The sequence below is a fragment of the Macrotis lagotis genome, chromosome 5, assembly GCF_037893015.1.
Source record: "Macrotis lagotis isolate mMagLag1 chromosome 5, bilby.v1.9.chrom.fasta, whole genome shotgun sequence".
NCBI lineage: Eukaryota > Metazoa > Chordata > Mammalia > Peramelemorphia > Peramelidae > Macrotis > Macrotis lagotis.
The window spans coordinates 224,900,426-224,921,598 of record NC_133662.1 but is presented as its reverse complement, the minus strand read 5'-3'; the positions used below and the strand labels follow the sequence as shown (position 1 = coordinate 224,921,598).

Sequence of the window (21,173 nt, the reverse complement as noted above, 5' to 3'; positions counted from 1 at the left end):
TATATATATATATACACATGTATGTATGTATACACACAGATTTTGTCTAATGATAGCCATCTCAAAGTTTGGGGTTGGGGGAGGGAAAAATGAAGGGAAAAATAAAAGTTCAATGTTTTCTTTATATTTAGAATAGAAGTCAAATTCTTGGACATGGGCTAGCCCTAGATAGTGAATTGAGGGCAGGAAGGAGACAAACTATGATATCTGTGTATCAGTGAAGGTCTTTCAGAGAGTCACTTGGAAGCCTGCCTACAGGGTTTTTTTTTTTTTTTTGATGTAGTCAGAAAGAGAAGTTGTTTTCACACATTGTAAGAATTTTTTTTCACTGATTGAATCCTTAGGATTTGGAGACCCTATATGACCAATCACCAATCATGGAAATGACACTGAATGAACGCTGTTGACTCTCTTTGCCCCTTTCAAAGTGAGTATTATATAGTTTATTATTGAAAATGTCTTCATTCTCCTTGGGATGCCCAATTGATCTTTGGTAAGAACCAGGATAATGAGGAAGGAAATCAACTACTCCCTGACAACAAAGGAAGAAACAAATCATTTGTATTAATAATAAGATGGCATCTGAATTACAATTCTCATTGAAGCACATGCTCTTGCTCTTGGAATCCAGGTTGATGGCACAGGTGACCCGATGAACTGTTTCCTTTAGCCAAGCATCAAGGTGTTTGTGTGTGTGTGTGTGTGTGTGTGTGTGTGTGTGTGTGTGTGTGTGGTTGTGGGTATGATGTAATAAGGGAGGATTGATATCCATCTCCTTGGAAAGGTCTCTTCTTATAGCCTGGAGAATTGGACCAAGTCCTGGCTGATCTCTGAAATTGACCGGCAACCTAAAATGACAAAGTGCAAAACATTCATCTCCTTTAATGAGCTAATTAGGCATCTATGCAAATTCACTCAGAAATAGGCTTAAGCTGATGTTTATATATCATCTTGTTAATCATTTGATTGACAGGGCAAGATGCTTCAAGTTCTTTGGAATAACCAATAGATTTATTTTTTAAAGTTTATTTAGCATTTTATTTTTCCCCAGTTACATGCAAAAACTTTTTTTAACATTCATTGAGAAGGCAGGCAATTAGTTATAGGCTATACATGTGTAATCATGCAAAACATTTCCACAATAATCATATTGCAAAATAAAATATAGACAAAATAACTTCAAGAAAAATAAAGATCAAAAAAGTATACTTCAAGCTATTGTATATATATATATATAATATATATTCAGAGACTTGAAGAATTAATTTAAATAGAAAATTCTACTATGAGAATCATATATAATTTTTCTCTCTTCATTCAGGTGGTCCTCAGATCTCTATTTGGCAACTTGCACTGGTCTTATCATGGGTATTCTATACCATGGAATGTAATCAATTCATTCCTATAAGAATGATTGTCACTTAGACTGCTTTTCTAAGTTAGCTTAGGTTCTAAGTTAGCTAAGGTCCCTAAATTCTCTTCATTTTAAATATTTTTTTTCATTGGGTAATGAAAAATTATTTCTGTGAAATTTGTCATAGGTTCCATATGATGCCTAAGCAGGAATGATATTTGGGGGGCAAGGAGTGATCCTAGAAGTCTTCTCAGTTTCCTGATCCAGAACACACAGGATACTGGCCAATCTGCCTAGCCTGAAATGTATGTTGACACAAAGTTAGAAAGGGCCCTGGGCACAGTTCCAGGGCAGAGAAGAGTACCTATGGTCACTCAGAGACCAAAGCACAGACCAGGAGAGCAGTGAAAACACCTCTCCTTATATCATACCACTCTGGAAGAACCAAAAACTATAGATTGATCTCTGAAAACAGAAGCCCAAAAAACTTGAAACTTTAGACAATGTCCCCTTTACCCCAGGAGCAGAAGTTAACTTTAACATAAAGTTAAAAGTCAAGAAATTGGGAAAATGAGCAAACAGAACCAAAAAAATAATCTGACTATAGAAAGTTATTATAGTGACAGGAAAATTGAAGACACAAACTCAGAAGAAGATAATGAATTCAAACAGCTATAGGTAAAGCTTCAAAAATAATGTGAACTGGTCACAGGCCCAAAAGGAATTCATGGAAGAATTCAAAAAAGATTTCAAAAATCAAGTAAGAGAGGCAGAAGAAGAAATGGAAAAGCAAATGAGAGTGAGGCAGGAAAGCTGTGAAAAGAAAATAAAAAACCTGCTAAAGGAGATCCAAAAATATCAAAGAAGTGAATGTCCTAAAAAATAGAATTGGTCACATGGTAAAAAATGGAACAAAAATCCACCAAAGAGAAGAACTCCTTAAAAAATGGAATTGACCAAAAATAAGTACAAAAATTCACTGTAGAAAAGATCTCCTTAAAAAGTTGAACTGGTCAAATGTACATAGAGGTACAAGAACTCATTGAAGAAAATAATTCCTAAAAATCAGAATTGGGCAGATGGAAGCTAATGACTTCATGATATATCAAGAACTAAATCAAAATCAAAAGAAGGAAAAAATAGAAGAAAATATGAAATATCTCATTGAAAAAACAATTGACTTGGAAAATAAATCAAAGAAAGATAATTTAAGAATTATTGGACTATCTGAAAATCATGTTCAAAAAAGAGCTTAGACATTATATCTTGAGAAATTATCAAGGAAACCTGCCCTGATTTCTCTTATATCTTTTATCAGAAGGTCAAATAGATATTGCAAAAAAAAAAAAATCCACTGATCACCTTTTGAAAGAAATCCCCAAAACAAAAGTCTCAGAAATAGCATAACCAAAATCCAAAGCTCTCAGGTCAAGGAGAAAATATCATAAGCAGTCAGACATCCAAACTTGTAGAGCTATGCAAGATTTAGCAAGGATCAGAGGGTTTGGAATATGATTTTCTGGAGGGTAAAGGAATTTGGATTATAACCAAGAATAACATACATAACAAAACTGAGTATAATACTTAAGGGAGAAAATGAACATGAAAAGACTAGTGCTGAATAGAAAATTTAACTTTCAAATCCCAGACTCAAGAGAAGCATAAAAAGGTAAATAGCAAATAGAAAATATAAGAGATTCAGTGAGTTTAAAATGTTTGCATTCCTATATGGGAAATAAGAGTATATTTAGAAAAGGGGCACAGGATGAGCTGACTGTAATAGGATGATTAAAAAAATATAAAATGAAAGAATTAAAAAAAGAGATACATTCATAGAAGGGGGAGGAAGAGATGGAATGAGGGAAATAATATTATGTAAAATTTTCTTATAGTGGTGGAAAAGAAGAGCTTTTGCACTGAAGGGAAAAATCGGGGGGTGCAGAAGGCAATACTTGAATATTTAATTGGAATTGACTCAAAATGAAATCTCTCTCTCTCTCTCTCTCTCTCTCTCTCTCTCTCTCACACACACCCACCCACACACACACACCCACACACACATACACACAGATACACACACATATGCACGCGTGTGCGCGCGCACACACACACACACACACACACACACACACACACTTAATTGGGCATAGAAATCTATCTTGACCTAGCAGGAAGTAGGAGGGGAAGGGAATAAGAGGCAAAAAAGTTGATGAAAAGAAGAAAGGGAATTATGAGGGAGGTAGTTAGTAGTTAGAAACAAAACAGTCTTGGGCAGAAAGGGTCCTCAAGGAGAGAAAAGGTGAAATAGGATGAAGCAAATACACAGTAATCATAACTGTGAATACGAATGGGATGAGTTCACTCATAAAGCAGAAGTAGATAGCAGAGTGAATCAAAAACCAGAATCCAAATATATTTGAAGCAGAGAGTCACACATAGGGCCTGGAGAAGAATTTATTATGCTTCAGCTGATGTTAAGTAAAACCAGGATAGAATAATGATTTCAGACAAACAAAAGAAAAATAGATATAATCAAAAGAGATGAGTTGGAAAATTATATTTTGCTAAAAGATACTATGGACAATGATGTAACATATCATAGATATGCACATGTGTGTATGTGTGTATATGTATGTTTGTAAGTACATGTGTGTATATGTATGTTTGTGAGTACATACACTCCCAATAGTATAGCATACAAATTCTTAAAGGAAAAGTTAAATGAATTGTAGGAGAAAAGAGTAAATCATACTACTGGGAGACTTCAACTTTTTACTCTTGGAAATCAACCAATATTTTCTTCTTGGTCTTGGATAATTCAAGATAAATCTAACCAAATCAAACAGAAATTAAGGAGATGAGCAGAATTTTGGAAAAGTTAAGTTTGATAGTTGGGAATAGAAAGGGATATATCTTTTTTTCAGTGGTATGTGGCACCTACATAAAATTTGACAATGCATTAAGGCATAAAAAACCTCACAACCAAATGCAGAAAATGAGAAATATTAAATATATCCTTTTAAGCTCAAAATGTAAAACAAATTAGGTTCAATAAAGAGTCATGGAAACAGGTTAAAAATTCATTGGTAACTAAATGATACAATCCTAAAGAAAGAGAAGTCAAAGAAAAAATCATAGCAACATTAATTTCATTAAAGAAAATGACAACACTGAGACAACATGACAATATGGAAGAGAGCTAAAGTAGTACTGAGGGGAAAATTTATATGTCTCAACAATTGCATCAATAAAATAGAAAAAGAGCAGATCAATGAATTGGACATGTAACGTTAAAGAAAACTAGAAAAAGAAAAAATTAAAAATCTCCAATTAAATGCCAAATTGAAAAATCCTAAAACTCAAAGAAGATATTAATAAAATTAATAAAATTGAAAGTAAAAAAAAAAACTATTTAAGGGGGTGGCTAGGTGGTGCAGTGGAGCACTGGCCCTGGATCAGGAGTCCCTGAGTTCAAATCTGAAATCATAAACTTAATAATTACCTAGCTGTGTGGCCTTGGGCAAGCTACTTAAACCCATTTGCCTTGCAGAAAACCTAAAAAAACTATTTAATTAATAAAACTAGAAAATTGGTTTTTTTGGGGGGGAAGGTCAAATAAAATAACTAAACTATTGGTCAATTTGGTTTTTAAAAAGAGATTATAAGTATCACAAAAATGAAAAGGGCAAATTCACCACCAAAGAAGAGAAAATTAAAGCAATTATTAGGAGCTATTTTGCCCAATTATATGTCAATAAATCTAACAATCTAAGAGAAACATGACTATTTACAAAATTATAAACTGCAAGACTAACAGAAGAAGAAATGGGATGCTTAAATATCCTTATTTTGGAAAAAGAAGTTGAATAAGCCATGAGTGATTTCCCTAAGAAGAAATTCCCAGGACCAGATGGATTCATAAGTAAATTTTATCAAACTTTTAAAGAACAATTAATCACAAGACTATATAAACTATTTAGAAAAATAGGCAAAGATAGAATCCTATTAAATTCCTTTTATGACAAAAATATAGTGCTCAAAACTAAATCAGAGCAATAAAACCATGGATCAATATTCCTAATAGCAATAAAACTTCTTTATATCACAACATATTACAAAGAGCATGCATTATGATCAGATGGTTTTTATAGCAGGATGGCAGAGTTGGTTCAATATTTGGAAATATCAGCTTAATTGACCATCTCAGTAGCAAAACCAACAAAAATATCTCAACAGATAATATCAAAAGATGAATAACAGATTATTTCAATAGATAAAAAACACTTTTGAAAATTCAACACATTGTTTTTAGAAAGAAAACACCATAGAATGTGATGGAACATTGTTGTTCTATAAGAAATCATGAGGCATAGAATTTCAGAAATGTCTAGAAAGACTTGCATCAATTGATGCTCTGTGAAATAAGCAGAACAAGAAGAACATTATAACAAGAATAATGACATGTGGTGGTGATCACCCATGATGGACTTGTTCATTCCATCAGTGAAATAATCAGGGACAATTTTAGGGGACTTATTATGAATACCATCAGGATCCAGAGAAGGAAGTGTGGAGCTTAAATGAAACCAAAGTTTATCTTCAATTTTTAAAAGTTGTCTTATGCGGTATGTTATCTCTGTTTTCTTTCTTCCTTTTAGATCTGATTCTTCTCTCACAACACATTCAATTTAGATCTATGTTTATCATGGTTGCAAATGTAAAGCCTATATCAGAATACCCTCTGTTGGGAGGGGGAAGGGGAATGGAAGGGAGGGAGGAAAAAAATGTAAGACTCAAAATCTTGCAAAAAAAATTGGTGGAAACTACCATTGTATATAGTTGGAAAAACCAATAAAATATTTATATATTTAGAAAAAACACTACAGAGCATAGGAATAAATGGAGTTTTCCTTAAAATGACAAGTAGTGCTTGTCTAAAACTATTAGCAAGCAAGTATTATCTTTAATGGGGATAAGCTAGAAGCCAACCCAATAAGATAAGAGATGAAAGAAAGATGTCCATTATTACTACTATAATTTCATATTGTACTATAAATGTTATCTATACAATGAGAAGAAAAGAAATTGAAGGAATTTTAATAGTCAATGAGGAAACAAAACTATCACTTTTTGCTGATGATCTGGCGGTATACTTAAGAGAATCCTAGAATCAACTAGGTGAAAAAAAACTAAAAAAACTAGGTGAAATAGTTAACGACTATTACAGGAAATAAAATAAGCACAAACAATAACATTTTTCTATATTATCAACAATGTCCAGCAGCAAGAGACAGAAAAAGAAATTCCATTTTAAATAACTTCAAATAATATAAAAATTTTGGGAAATTTATCATGACAAACCCAGTAACTATATATATATATATATATATATATATATATATATATATATATATATATATATGTAAAACACTTTTCATATAAGTAAAGTCAGAGCTAAACAATTGGAGAAATAGTAATTGCTCATATGTAGGTCAAAATAATATAAAAATAACAATTATACCTAATATTTATTTAGTGTCATATCAATCAGATTACCAAGAATTATTTTATATAACTAGAAAACATAATATAAAATACATCTAGAAGAGCAAAAGTAAAGAACATCATGGGAATCAATGAAAAAAAAGTTAATGAAGGAAGGTGGTCTAACAGTACCAGATATCAAACTATTTTACAAAGAAGTAATCATCAGAATGATCTGATACTGACTAAAAAGCAGATCAGTGGTAAATTAGTGGAATAAATAGATTAGATGCATATTACACAATAGTAAATTATTATAGCAATTTGGTGTTGATAATCCCCCAAATCCAGACTTTTGGAATCAAAACTCAAGATGTAACAAAAAAAGGGCTAAAAAACCTAGAAAGGAGTCTGACAAAAACTAGGTACAAACCAACATCTCACATCACATACCAAGATAAGGTCAAAATAATTAAATTTTTAGACTCAAAGGGTCCATGGAATAGAAATAATAGGACCTTGGAATATTTTACCTGTCAGAGCTATGGAGAAGGGAAGAATGTCTCCTCTTAGTGTACTTTTCTATAGATTAAAGCCATACTGTTGAAACTGTCCCTTATATTCCAAGGTTCCCAGTCCCTTCTTGTACTCTTTCTGTCTCTGAACACACTTTATTTAGCATATCAAATACTTTCTAAGCAGTGTCAAGAACTAGATACTCTACTGCTGAGAGTGTGGTCTGTTTAGTGTATTGAGAATAGCAAGCTATTTTTTATTACTTTGGCACTTTGTATCAACTAATGTAGCATCCCTTTTTTTTTCTAAAGCAGTTACATTAAATTGTCCATGTATTTTTCTCCCTCATCTTCTTTTCTAGGAAATGATGGTGCATAGGTGGGGGATTTAAAAAAGGGACTGTTGCTTGTTCCTTGTATGTACTCTTAACCCAAATCCAAAGTGAATCTTACCTGTAAATATCATGGATTTATGGAACTCCTTTTTCAATATGTTCAAGACTTGTCGAACTCCCTCTTCACCCTATTCCCAAAAGGAGAGAACCATTTTGAACATGTAATCTGATTGATGAAAGAGTTTGCCTTCAAATATGAGCTTATATTCTAGAAGACTTGGAAACAGTCACTTAATGAATACAGGCAACTTCCCGCTCCCACCTCCACCTTTGCTTCAGAAAAGCATTTCACCTGAGGTTCAGAAAGATTTTTTTTCTCTTCTGAATGTTTTAACTAGCTTGGAAAATAATTTCTTAAAAATGTTTCTATCTCATTCTCAAATTTTGTGAAATGTGTTCTAAAGCTGCTAGAAATTTACTGAGAAAATTGTGAGCAGTTGTTGAAGGACCCTACCCTGGTTAAAAGAACTATTGGTTCTTTTGGGCTAACTTATAAGATGGCCTATACCCAATCCCTCAAAAAGAACCCCTTTTCTATCCTTCCTACCTATTTTTGATTCTAAAAAGGATTGACTTGCTCCCAATATCTTTCCACTTTAGGAAAAAGAAATGATATGATGTGACAGAAGATCACACCTTTAAGAACTTACCATATTTCTTAACTTATTTGACTTCTCTATATAGAGGAGAGAGAGACAACCCCCAAATATGATGAGAATTCTGTAACTTTCCCTATTCATTTTCAAGCAATTTTTAGATGTTACAAGTCTACCAAAGGAGATGTAACTGATTTAATAGAGGTTTCTCTTCTCTGGAGAAAAGACTGCTGTCATAGTAGTAGCCAATAGACTACTCTCCTCTTCCAACTGAAATAGCAGTCCCTGAAGGTCTAGGATTTTGATTTGCTTTATGAAAATAGATTAAAGTTTGTGATACATACTACATACTTCTTGCTCTAATTTCCCTTATAATATTAGTGTTTTCTTGATCATCTACTTCTCTGAGGGAAGAAGGAACCAAACATTCATAGGAAAATGAATATTTTTTGCTCTATCAGGTCTTGTAGTTGTTAGCATAATAAATAATATTGTGATGCTGCTGCTGCTACTGCACTTTTCAAAGAAGATCATGGCATCATGGAGGTGATACCATGATTAGCAAATGAATTGAATTTGAGTAAGAGTATGCTGTGGTGTCACCAACCTCGATTTCTCTTTGGGAGTAATCTGGATCCAGTAGCCAAATATGAATCAGAATGACTGAAGATGGCCCTGAATGCAAGTTAATTAAGGCTATCATTTTTGTTGTTGACTTATTAGTATTACAAATACTATATTGGCATGCAAATCTTCCTCTTGTTGTAAAACAATGCTATTAGCTATGCTACCCACAACTCTTTCCTATCCTGTTCAAACTTCTTTTGAAAATTAGTAAGAGTTGATGTCTGGTCAAGATGGTGGAGAGAACATAGGCACAGTTCTAAAATCCCCTGATCTTTCCCCATATATGATATGAAGCAAACCTCTTAACAGAAATCTGATCAACAAAATTCAGAAAGAAAAGCCATCTACCTCAGGATTTGTCTTCTGAAGAGCACTTCCTCCTTAAAAAGGGGAGACAGGAAGGAGACAGGAGGAGGGAGGGAGGGGATTGAATGGGGGTAAATCTCATTACATGAAGACAAAAGATCTATGGTAATAGAGGGGAAGAAGGGAGGAGATTAGAAACATCTGAATCTTCCTCTCATCAGACTTCGCTTAAAGTTAACTTACACACATACTCAGTTAACTTAAAAAACATCTTACCTTTCAAGTATTAAAAGGGGAAAGGGGAAAAGGGGAAAGGGGGAGGGGGACAGAGACAGGGAGGGGGAGAAAAGGGGGGAACAGAAGGAAGGGAAAGGAAAAGGGGAAAGAAAGGAGTCGGATATAAGGGGGCAAACACACTGAAGGGGGTGGTATTCAGAAACAAAATACTGGGGAATACAAATAAAGGGAAAAAAGGGGAAAATGCAAACAGAGGGAAGATAGCAGGGAGGGCAATAAAGAGTTAATAATTATAACTTTGAATGGGAATGGGATGAACTCTCCCTTAAAACATAAGTGAATAGCAGAGTGGATTAAAAGCCAGAATCCTGGGGCAGAGCCAAGATGGAGGCATGAAGGCAGCATTTCCTGGGAACTCCTTCCCCCCAACCTCCAAAAAAATAAAGATGTCTCTAGCCAAAATTTAGAGGGGCAGAACCCACAGAAAGATTGAGAGATACATTTTCCTAGTCCTAGAAGTTCCGCTGGAAAGATGTGTTTCACCAGGACTGGGGTTGGAATAAAAAAAGCCCCAGCCCAGCCCAGAGATCACTGGCAACAGCTTGAAGGGGCAGTGAGAGAACTCTGCTACACCAGAATGAGTGTGGAGTGTGAAGAGCACTGGCCACAGAACTTGCAGTGATGAATCTGGAGAAAGCAGCCTTCACCCCCAGAGATGATAAGGGAAGTCTACAAGATTTCTCTGCTCTCCCAGGGGTAGGACTCTGCTGTTTGCATACACTTAGATATTGCAGTTTGGGCTTCTATACTAAATAACCAAGCTGGAACCCTTCTTATAGCCCCAGGGCAGAGGGAAGAACGTGGGGAGGGCATCTACATATCAAAGCACAGGCTAGAGAGCATAAGACCTTGTAGGAATAAAGGTCCCAGTGGGGTGTCCCCCCAAAAAACAACCCCAAAGTTTTGAAAGTGCTGTAAATTAGTCTTGGGCTGAGGAAATGAGTAAACAACAGAAAAAGAAGAATCTGACCATAGAGAATTACTTCAGTCCCATGGAAGAAAACCAGAATCCTACAATATGCTGCTTACAAGAAACTCATTTGAAGCAGAGAGATACATATAGAGTAAAGGTAAAAGGTTGGAGCAAAATATATTTTCCTTCAGCTGAAGTGAAAAAAGCAGGGGTAGCAATCCTTATCTCAGACAAAGCAGCTGTGAAAATAGATAACATTAAAAGACATAAGGAAGGAAATATATCCTCCTAAAAGGTACCATAGGCAATAAAGTGATTTCAGTACTGAATATATGTGTACCCAATGGGATAATATCCAAATTCTTAAAGGAGAAGCTGAAAGAACTACAGGAAGACATAGACAGCAAAACTCTACTAGTGGGAGATCTCAACCTCCTGCTCTCATATTTAGATAAATCTAAACATAAAATAAACAAGAAAGAGCTTAAGGAGGTGAATAGATTGTTAGAAAAACTAGGTATGGTAGACTTATGGAGGAAATTGAATGGGGACAGAAAGGAATATACATTTTACTCTGCAGTACATGGCACTTATACAAAAATTGACCATGTATTTAGGGCACAAAAACCTAATGATCAACTGCAGAAAGGCAGAAATAGTGAATGCATCTTTCTCAGATCACAATGCGATAAAAATCATGTGCAATATTGGGCCAGGGAGATATAGACCCAGAACTAATTCGATACTGAATAACCTATTTTAAAGAATGAGTGGATCAAACAACAAATTATAGAAAGAATTAATTATTTTATCCTAGATAATGACAATATGGAAACAATATACCAAAACCTATGGGTTTCACTCAAAGCAACTGTCAGGGGATATATTATATCTTTAAATGCTTACATGAATAAATTAGAGAAAGAGGAAGTCAACTAAATATGCAACTCAAAAAAATTAGAGAAAGAACAAATTTAGAATCCCCAATTAAATACCAAATTGGAAATTCTAAAAATTAAAGCACAAATTAATAAAATCAAAAGTAAAACTATTGAATTAATAAATATAAACAAGATTTGGTTTTATGAAAAAAACAATAAAATTGATAAACCTCTGTTCAATTTGTTTAAAAAAAGAAGAAAACCAAATTGCTAGTATTGTAAATGAAAAAAGTGAACTCACCACCAATGAAGAGGAAATTAAAGTAATAACTGAATTATTTTGCTCAACTCTGTGCCAATATTTTTGACAATCTAAGTGAAATGGAAGAATATTTACAAAAATATAAGTTGCCCAGATTAAATGAAGAGGAAATTAAAATCCTAAATAACCCTATCTCAAAAAAAGAAATTTAACAAGTCATCATTGAGCTCCCTAAGAAAAACATCTCCAGGGCCTGATGTATTCACAAGTGAATTCTACCAAATATTTAAGGAACAATTGGTTCCAAATCTATTTAAACACTTTGGAAAAATAGGGGGAGATATAACTCTGCCTAATTCTTTCTATGAAACCAATATGGTGCTGATACCTAAACCAGGAAGAGTTAAAACAGAGAAAGAAAATTATAGACCTATCTCCCTGATGAATATAGATGTAAAAATCTTAAATAAAATCTTAGCAAAAATGATGACAAGTTATCACTAGGATAATACTTTATGACCAAGTAGGATTCATTCCAGGAATGCAGGTTGGTTCAATATTAGGAAAACTGTTAGTATAATTAATTATATCAACAACAAATCCATCAGAAAGTATATGATTATACCAATAGATGCTGAAAAAGCTTTTGACAAAATACAGCACCTATTCCTACTAAAAACACTAGAGAATGTAGGAATAAATGGACTGTTCCTTAGAATAATTAGCAGCATCTATCTGAAATTATCAATAAGCATTATATTCAATGGGGAGAGGCTAGAGGCATTCCCAATAAGATCAAAGATGAAACAAGGATGCCCATTATCACCGCTACTATTCAATATCATATTAGAAATGTTAGCTTCAGCAATTAGAGAAGAAAAGAAATTGAAGGAATTAGAACTGGGAAGGAAGAGACAAAACTCTCTTTGCAGATGATATGATGGTATACATAGAGAATCCCAAGAAATCATCCAAAAAATCTACTGGAAAAAATTAGCAATTTCAGCAAAGTTGCAGGATATAAAATAAACCCTCATAAATCCTCAACTTTTCTATATATGACTAGCAAGATACAGCAGGAAGAGCTAGAAAGAGAAATCCCATTCAAAGTAACCTCAGACAATATAAAATACCTGGGAGTCTATTTACCAAGTCAAACTCAGAAACTTTTTGAAAATAATTGCAAAACACTTCTCACACAAATTAAATCAGATTTAAATAACCGGGCAAACATCAACTGCTCATGAATAGGTTGAGCTAATATAATAAAAATGACAATTCTACCAAAACTAAACTACCTGTTTAGGGCCCTATCAATCCAAAATTCCAAAAATTTACTTTAATGAATTAGAAAAAGTTGTAAGTAAATTCATAAGGAGAAATAAAAGTCAAGAATTTCCAAGGATTTAATGAAAAAAGTACAAAAGAGGGTAGCTTAGTCTTACCTGATCTAAAATTATATTATAAAGCATCAGTCATCAAAACTGTCTGGTATTGGCTAAGAAATAAGAGTGGTGGACCAGTGGAATAGACTAGGTGCAATAGCAGGAGATGATTATAGCAATCTGCTGTTTGATAAACCCAAAGAGTCCAGCTATTGGGATAAAAACTCTCTCTTTGATAAAAACTACTGGGAAAATTGGAAGTTAGTATGGAAGAAACTTAGATTAGACAACCACCTCACACCCTTTACCAAGATAAGATCCAAATGGATATCAGATTTAGACACAAAAAACAATATTACAAGCAAACTAGATGATCAAGTAGTAGTATACCTGTCAGATCTATGGAAAGGGAAACAGTTTATGACCAAGGAAGAGATGGAGAGCAACACTAAAAACAAGCTAGATGATTTTGTTTACATTAAATTAAAGAGCTTTTGTATTGACAAAACCACTGGAACCAAGATCAAAAGAAATGTAGTAAACTGGGAAACAATGTTTATAACTAATGTTTTTGACAAAGGACTCATTTCTAAAATATACAGAGAACTGAATCAAAGTAAAAAAAAAGCCATTCCCCAATGGACAAATAGTCAAAGGATATGTAGAGGCAATTTACAGATGAGTAGATCAAAGCAATCCATAGTCATTTGAAAAATTTCTTTAAATCATTACTTATTAGAGAAATGCAAATTAAAGCTTCTCTGAGGTGCCACCTCACACCTCTCAGACTAGCCAATATGACCAGGAAGGATAATGATCATTGTTGGAAGGGTTGTGGGAAATCTGGGACACTATTACATTGTTGATGGAGCTGTGAACTCATTCAACCTTTCTGGAGAGCAATTTGGAACTACATCCAAAGGGCAATAAAAATGTGCATACCCTTTGATTCAATAATACCACTACTGGGTCTATATCCTGAAGAGATGATGAAAAAGGGTAAAAACATCATGTGTATAAAAAATATTCATAGCAGCCCTGTTTGTAGTGGCAAAGAATTGGAAATCAAGTAAATGTCCTTGAATTGGGGAATGGCTTAGCAAACTGGTATATGTATGTCATGGAACACTATTCTACTAGAAACCAGTAGGGATGGGAATTCAGGGAAGCCTGGAGGGAATTGCATGAAATGATGCTGATGAGATGAGCAGAATCAGAAAAACACTGTACACCTTAACAGCAACATGGGGGTAATGATCAACCTTGATGGACTTACTCATCCCATCAGTGCAACAATCAGGGACAATTTTGGGCTGTCTGCAATGGAGAATGCCATCTGTATTCAGAAAAATAACTGTGGAGTTTGAACAAGGACTATTAACTTTAATTTAGAAAAACTGATATCTTATTCTCTGATCTTGCTATCTCTTATACTTTATGTTTCTTCCTTAAGGATATGATTTCTCTTTCATCACATGCAGTTTGGATCAATGTATACCATGGAAACAATGTAAAGACTGACAAATTGCCTTCTGTAGGGGGCGGAGGGGAAGTAAGATTAAGAGGAAAATTATAAAACTCAATAAATAAAATCTTTAAAATTTGCAAAAAAAAGAAAATTAGTAAGAGGCAAAAATGTCATTGATTCTCATAAAATGGGGGGGGGCTACTTTTTAGTAATTAATGACATAGAAAATTTTACATTGGCATAGGGATTAGTATCCCAGGCCAATTTTTATCTCTGCCAGTTTACATTTTCTTCCCTTCTTGGATGGCATGGAACATACATATTTGCCTACCTAATACCACAGGTATAGTCTTTAATCATTTTGTAGCCCTAATGAGTAAATAAGATATTTGATGAATAGGAGCCTGGTGGTACAGACATCCAAAAAGATTAGCCTAGCCTCAAACAACCATGAAGCTGAATCTAATCTTGAATAGAGAATTCTCTGGGCCCTACTCCCAAGCATTGGGTTGACATTTCTACAGAAATTGAGCTACTTGTCCAGCCTACAATTGAAGTTGAAACATTCAGCAATCTCCTCTTCCTTCAAATAGAAGGAATAGTTAAGTTCATCAATTTCTGATCCTAACCAGGCCTCTATTTCTCATCCATTAGAGGTCTTGCCTCCTGAGATGCTTTGAACTCTTAGATTCAATTTGCAAGTTACCAGCTACCTAGACCTGCCCACTCACTCTGACATGTGGAGTTTGTGGAAACCATGACTTTAGGTTTTCAATATGGAGCCATCACTTGCATCACCTTTTAAGTCTGCTTTAGGAGAGTACACTGAAAATGTAGAATACTTTTGTGTTTTAAAAAATTATATAATCAATAGAGTTAGAAGGACTGCTTGCTGAGCATGTGTCCCGAAGAACTGCTTCCTGGCTAGTAAGGACATAAGGAAGAGAGCTAGACTAGAAATACTATTGAATTTCTTAGATGAAGACAACATCTTTATAAGTTGTAGTATTTGGTGTTTTTGCTACTACATTGCAAACATCCAAAGACCTATTAGTATAACTCAGATAGTCAACTCTAGCCATGGAGAATCAAACAGATAATTTAGAACAATTATTTATAAAAATCCTGAATCAATTGACGGATTTTGATTGTTTCTTCAAGCGATCAATGAGGGGAACAAGAATGAAAGGGGGGACATTGAAAGAAATAATTCCTAGTTAAGTAGTATTTATTATTTTGATTATTTATTTCATTTTATTAGACCTAATTCACATAGGTTTTATAATAAGAGATGTGGAATCATTATAGTAATAGATTAGGTTTCTCATTTTGGCAGAGTTGCACAACTGAGCTGATCTCCTGAAGAGCTAACTTGACCAGTTCTTCATTTCATAGTAGTCTAAATTTCCCTTTTTGTTATTCTAAGATGGTAATCTCAAACACTCAAGGGCTTCACCTTTCAGCTAACATAATAATTCATTGTCAAGATTTACTGTAGTTATACTATAATCAATGAGATAGTTTGATGGTCATCATGACCTGGAAATGTCCAACATCTCCAGCAACCCAGTGCTTCAAGCCAACTATTTCTTTGTGCTTTTTACACTTCTGTATTCCTGAAAATGCTACAAATAATCATTAGTATCATGAATTATAGTATCATGAATTCATCTTATGAATGTAGTTCCTCTTTTTATTAGTATTATAATAATAAACTCTGTAAAGTCCTAGTTTTTCTTTGATAACTGATGATCTGTTGAAATTATTTACTGGCAATTGCTAGTTTTGTGAATAAATTGACCATACCTCACTTTTTGCTTCAATTTCTCTTTATCATAAATTTTTATTACATTTGAGAATGTACTGAACTTTGGGGAAAAATATAAAGGACAATAAAAGGGACTTAAAAAGTATTATTGGTGTACTAAAGCAAAGGGAACAACAAACATTGTTAGGGGAAGAAGGGGGAACTGTGCTTAAAAGATAATTTGAAGAAAGTGAAACTTTTCAACTGCCTACTTTCTTCCAAATTTTTCTACCAAAGAGAACCATTTCAAGGAGAATGACTTGGAAATGGTAGAAGATTTTAAAGATTTGATTCATGTGAAACCTTTGAAATTGCTTCTAGTTTCGCTAGGAAATTTTTTTGAGTTGATGAGAAGTAAAGAGACAATTGTAGGAGTCCCATAACCTTTGTCTCTCTGGGTTCTGTGATTCCTGATTTATTCTGGTGCTTTCTACTCCTAATTGTTATGACGAAAAGTGGATGTGACAAACACTATTTGTTAATGATCCTGAAAGAATCACCAACATTTAGAAAGAACATTATTAACATTTCTTGAGCCTCCCTAAATTGATCAATGAGCAAGTGTTTATTCAGAATTTCTCTTGGGGAATTGAAATATATGATGTGGCCTCTGCTTCAGGGGACAATGTGATCTATTTGAAGCAATAGGACCCAACACATAAAATGATAAATGATAACACAATGAAGTAGAACAGATAATGCATGTTGTTGGGCTTTAGAGGAAAGGGAAGCCGTCTCTCCTCACTCCCTTCACAATTTTACTCTGGCACCAAGACCTTTGTGAAACCATCTTGGTCTTTCCAATTAAAATAAAATTAGCTTTGCTTTTATTTATCTGCATATCTACTATTTTCCCTCTAGAATTATCCACTAGATATTATCTACTAGAATAAAAAATCCTTGGGAGAACATGTTATTTCATTTTTCAAATTTTGTGGTCCTTGTCTCTAGTAGTTAGTGCCTTTAATAGTGACCATTTAATGTTTGTGCATTTAATTGAATGGAATGAATATAGGAAGTAGTGAAGGATGACTGGAACTAATTTGTGAGAATAATATGTGTTAATTTATGCAGATCCAGAACATTGATCTAAGAACTAAGAGACTGCCAATGACTAGCTCCGCAAATTGGAAAAGTCACTTGAATCTCTTTGGGAACTCTTGTTCTCTTATCTATAAAATGAGTAATTGGATTATAATCTCCAAGCTTATAGCTCAACCATCCTAAATGTGGGATTCTGTTAGATCTTCCAGGGAATACGAACCAGTAGAGAAGTTCTAAGACTACTCACTGTGAGCCGCGTTTTAGAACCAAGGAAGGATTTTGGTAGAGATTTCAGGCCTGGCTGAAGTTCCCATGCTCCAGAAATAAAAATGAAGTAATGAAGTATAATGAATATGAGCGAAATAAGACTTGTTCTACTTGACCTTGTAGGATAGAACTAAGACCAAGCTACAGAACAGATTTTAGTTTGATATAAATAAGATATGATTGAAAGAACATTGGATTTGCTCCAAATTCAAAGAACTGAGTTCAAATTTTAGCTGTGCTATTTACTAGATGAATGACTTGAAATAAGTCATTCAATCTCTAGTCTCAATTTCCATATATTAATTTGAGATGATTTCTGATTTTCCATTCTAGGTCTAGATCTTAGCATTCTTCTTTTTTTTTTTTTGAGCAGTGTATCCAACAGATGAATGAGCAACTGTATTTTGACCTGATGTATTCCTCTCTATTACCTCACCTTATAAGTGAGGCCCCAGAGGATTGGCCTTCCAAGGAAAATACACCTTGCTCCAAGTGCTAGTGCCTTCAATACATCTGTTCCAGTGTGGATGCCACCATCTAAGTAGACTTCCATTTTTCCTTGCACAGCATTCACAACTTCTGAGAGGGCATCAATCTGAAAGGAAAAAGTACATGTTTGTCTTTACTGCTCTTGATTCTTAATGGAGACAGGGGAGCTGGTGGAATCAAGGGCATGAATGGCTTGCATCCTAGAAACATAATGACACAAACCACCAAGCACACTCAAAAGCTTCCCTGACAAACTAAGAAAATTTATTCAAAATTCATTTGGAGCAATAAAAACTTAAGAATGTCAATGGAAAAAATGAATAAAAGAGCTACATTAATAAGAGAAAAATTCTGATGTTTTTATCTCATATCTTGAAATTTGGAATAGATGACAAAAAGTAGAAATAGTCAGTGTTAGAGTTCCTGTGGGAAGACAGGCACACTAATATACTGAAGGCAGGGCTAATGAACTGGTGCAACCATTCTAGACATGAGTGTGAAATTAGACTAAAAAGGCACTTAAAATGTTGATTCCTTTGTCCCATTTCCAATAGTAGACATTTACCCCAAAAACAGGGAAAAAAAGTTTCATATATAACAGATTGTTCATAGTCGAACTTTTTTGAGGTAATAAAGAACTGAAAGCAAAGTAGTTGACTATTGCTTGGGGAAAGGCTAAAAATATTTTAGTCTATGAATATAATAGAACTAGAATATGGAATGATAAATGAGAATTCAGAGAAAAATGGGAAGGCTGTGGATTGATGCTTAGTGAATCAAATAGAACATTAGTTACACAATGACCAAAACCCCCCATAAAACAAAAGAGCAATAAATCAAAATTAATGCTGGGCTCATGCAGTGATTAAATTTTTCCCTGGAGAGCAATTGAGAAAATGCACTTTCCTTCAGGGTACAGGTGGGGGATTGAATATGGAGCGCTGTACAACCTGTCAGACAGGAATGGTTAGTTTTTACTAAACTGTTTTTTGTCTATCTTTTAAAATATTTGTCATGAGGGATATCTCAGTAGGTAGGGAAAGGGGAATGGAAATATCCAGAAATGGATGTGATAAAAAAGCAAGAGCCAAAAGAAATAGTCCACTATAATGGGGACACATGATGTGGGGAAGAATCATATATTCTCAGTTTAGAATTTTGGATTCATTTTTGGACTTTTTAGTAATTGGTTACAACTACTAAACTAGGACAAAAACAGACACATGGAAGTGTGTTGAAACATACTGGAAATAGAGGAATAAACACAGACTCTATTTGGCATACAAAGAAAAAGCATACACATGTATGCATAACCTTGAAGTTAGTAAACTTACTGTGGCTGGAACTGTATCCAGCTGCCTTCCACCATGGTTGGAAACAATGATGCCTTGTACATTGTGGCTTACGGCTAGTTCAGCATCCTCCCTTGTTAAAATCCCTTTCAGGATGATGGGCATTCGTGTTATTCTCCTTATCCAGGCAAGGTCTTTCCAGCAAGTGGATGGATCAATGTCTGAAACTGGGAGGAGAGTCTCTGAATTTTCCTTAAGTGGGACAGAAGAAAACATCCTGATGTGAACCACACTCTTGCCCTAAAAATATCAGGTAAAAGCTGTTGCTATAGGTACTTTTCTCCTGAATCATACTATGTTTCACTGATAAGGTTCCCTAGTAGTTGGACTTTCTTGTCCTCCCAGTCTAACTAGACAAATGATATTCTGTTCATTTACTGACATCACAACCCTGCCTCTTATCTCCAGAATCAAATATACAATCTTTTGTTATGCTTTCAGGTCTTCTACAACCCCATCCATTCCTACCTTCTAGTCTTCCTACACTTTACTCCCCATCCCTGTCTATTATCCAGCTGTACTCACCCCCTACTACCTCACATATACCCCCCATCTCTTGATTTAACTGACAGTCCCAACTGCCTGGAATATTTTTTTCTACTCATTTCTGCATCTTGGCTTCCTAAAAGACTCAGGTCAAATCCTGCCTTTTGCAAAAGACTGTTTTCAATCCCTCTTCTCTCCCCTCTAACACTTTCCTTCTAAGATGACTTCAGTGCAAATAGGAGTAAAACCTCCCCTGGTTCTTCCTCATACTACCTTCTCAAATGATAATTTTGTTTCACATTTATTGGAAAAAAATCTGAGACTTGTTGCTAAGAATACCCTCTTGAATCAACATGTATAGGGGACTAGTAATCATGGAAGGTTATTTTGCTTTGAAAGTTACAGGAATGGTATGTAGAATCACAGAAGAAAAGATTAATACACCTTCTCCAGGAGCATGTAATGATGATTTGATTATAGTTTTTGAACTAGAAAGAGACAGAGGGGGCAGAAGGTACAGGTGTGATAGCAAGGAAACTTTGAGAAGATATAGAGGGAGTAAAGTGAGACATTGTCAGAGTCATCCTAGATTTATCAGGCCACATATGAGATACTTCCTCAAGAGAGTCAGTCAGTTGGTCAATCAACATGACTCACCTACAATATGCTAGGTCAAATTCTGGGGGTTACTAAGAAAGGCAAAAGATAGTGCCTGTCCTCAAGGAACTCAACTATGTACAATCTATAGACAGAGTAGATGAAAGAAAATTATATTAGGGGGAATTTGAAAAACCTTCTTGTCTAAGGTGAAACTTTAGTGAGGGCTTGAAGGAAGCCAAAGAAGTCTGGAGGTAGTGGTAAGAAGGGAAAGAATTCCAGGAATGGGGAATTACCAGTGAAAATACTCAGTATCTGGAAATGATGTGTCTTGTTTGGGTCATTCTAACTACATTCTATTGTGAGAGACATCATGAACTTACCTAAATATGTATATAATTTATATAAAATAGAAAACATGATATTTTGGGGGAAGTAGTGAATTAGTGGGCAGGGAATCAAAGTTTTCATCTAGGAAAAAAAGTGGCACTTGAACAAATATTAAAGAAAACCAAGGATTCTGGTACAACATTATGTTTGTTGGAAAAGATTTTTCTATGGTATGGTTTAGACAGGTCATTACTGGAGGACTGTTTTTCCAACTCTGAAATCCTGCAGGTTCTAGGTACGCACCTTTAATCATTCTAT

General features: G+C 34.5%; 1 protein-coding gene and 1 long non-coding RNA gene across 3 annotated transcripts in view; one reads left to right on the top strand and one right to left on the bottom strand.

Annotated features, from left to right (window-relative positions):
• The first annotated feature begins 225 nt into the window (after window positions 1-225).
• Window positions 226-21,173, top strand: part of LOC141488480 (uncharacterized) — a 60,903-nt gene continuing 39,955 nt past the window's right edge. The window contains exon 1 of the long non-coding RNA XR_012468703.1: window positions 226-427. This is a non-coding gene — a long non-coding RNA (uncharacterized LOC141488480). The remainder of the gene's footprint in view (window positions 428-21,173) is intronic.
• The window catches only part of HAO2 (hydroxyacid oxidase 2), a 42,574-nt gene continuing 21,945 nt past the window's right edge, over window positions 545-21,173 (bottom strand). For both annotated transcript variants that reach the window (XM_074188572.1, XM_074188573.1), the window contains 4 exons: window positions 19,425-19,634; window positions 18,038-18,196; window positions 7,807-7,876; window positions 545-848 (listed from right to left, as the gene is read on the bottom strand). In XM_074188572.1, the coding sequence (XP_074044673.1) occupies window positions 793-848; window positions 7,807-7,876; window positions 18,038-18,196; window positions 19,425-19,634 (495 nt within the window). In that variant the 3' untranslated portion in view covers window positions 545-792. The remainder of the gene's footprint in view (window positions 849-7,806; window positions 7,877-18,037; window positions 18,197-19,424; window positions 19,635-21,173) is intronic.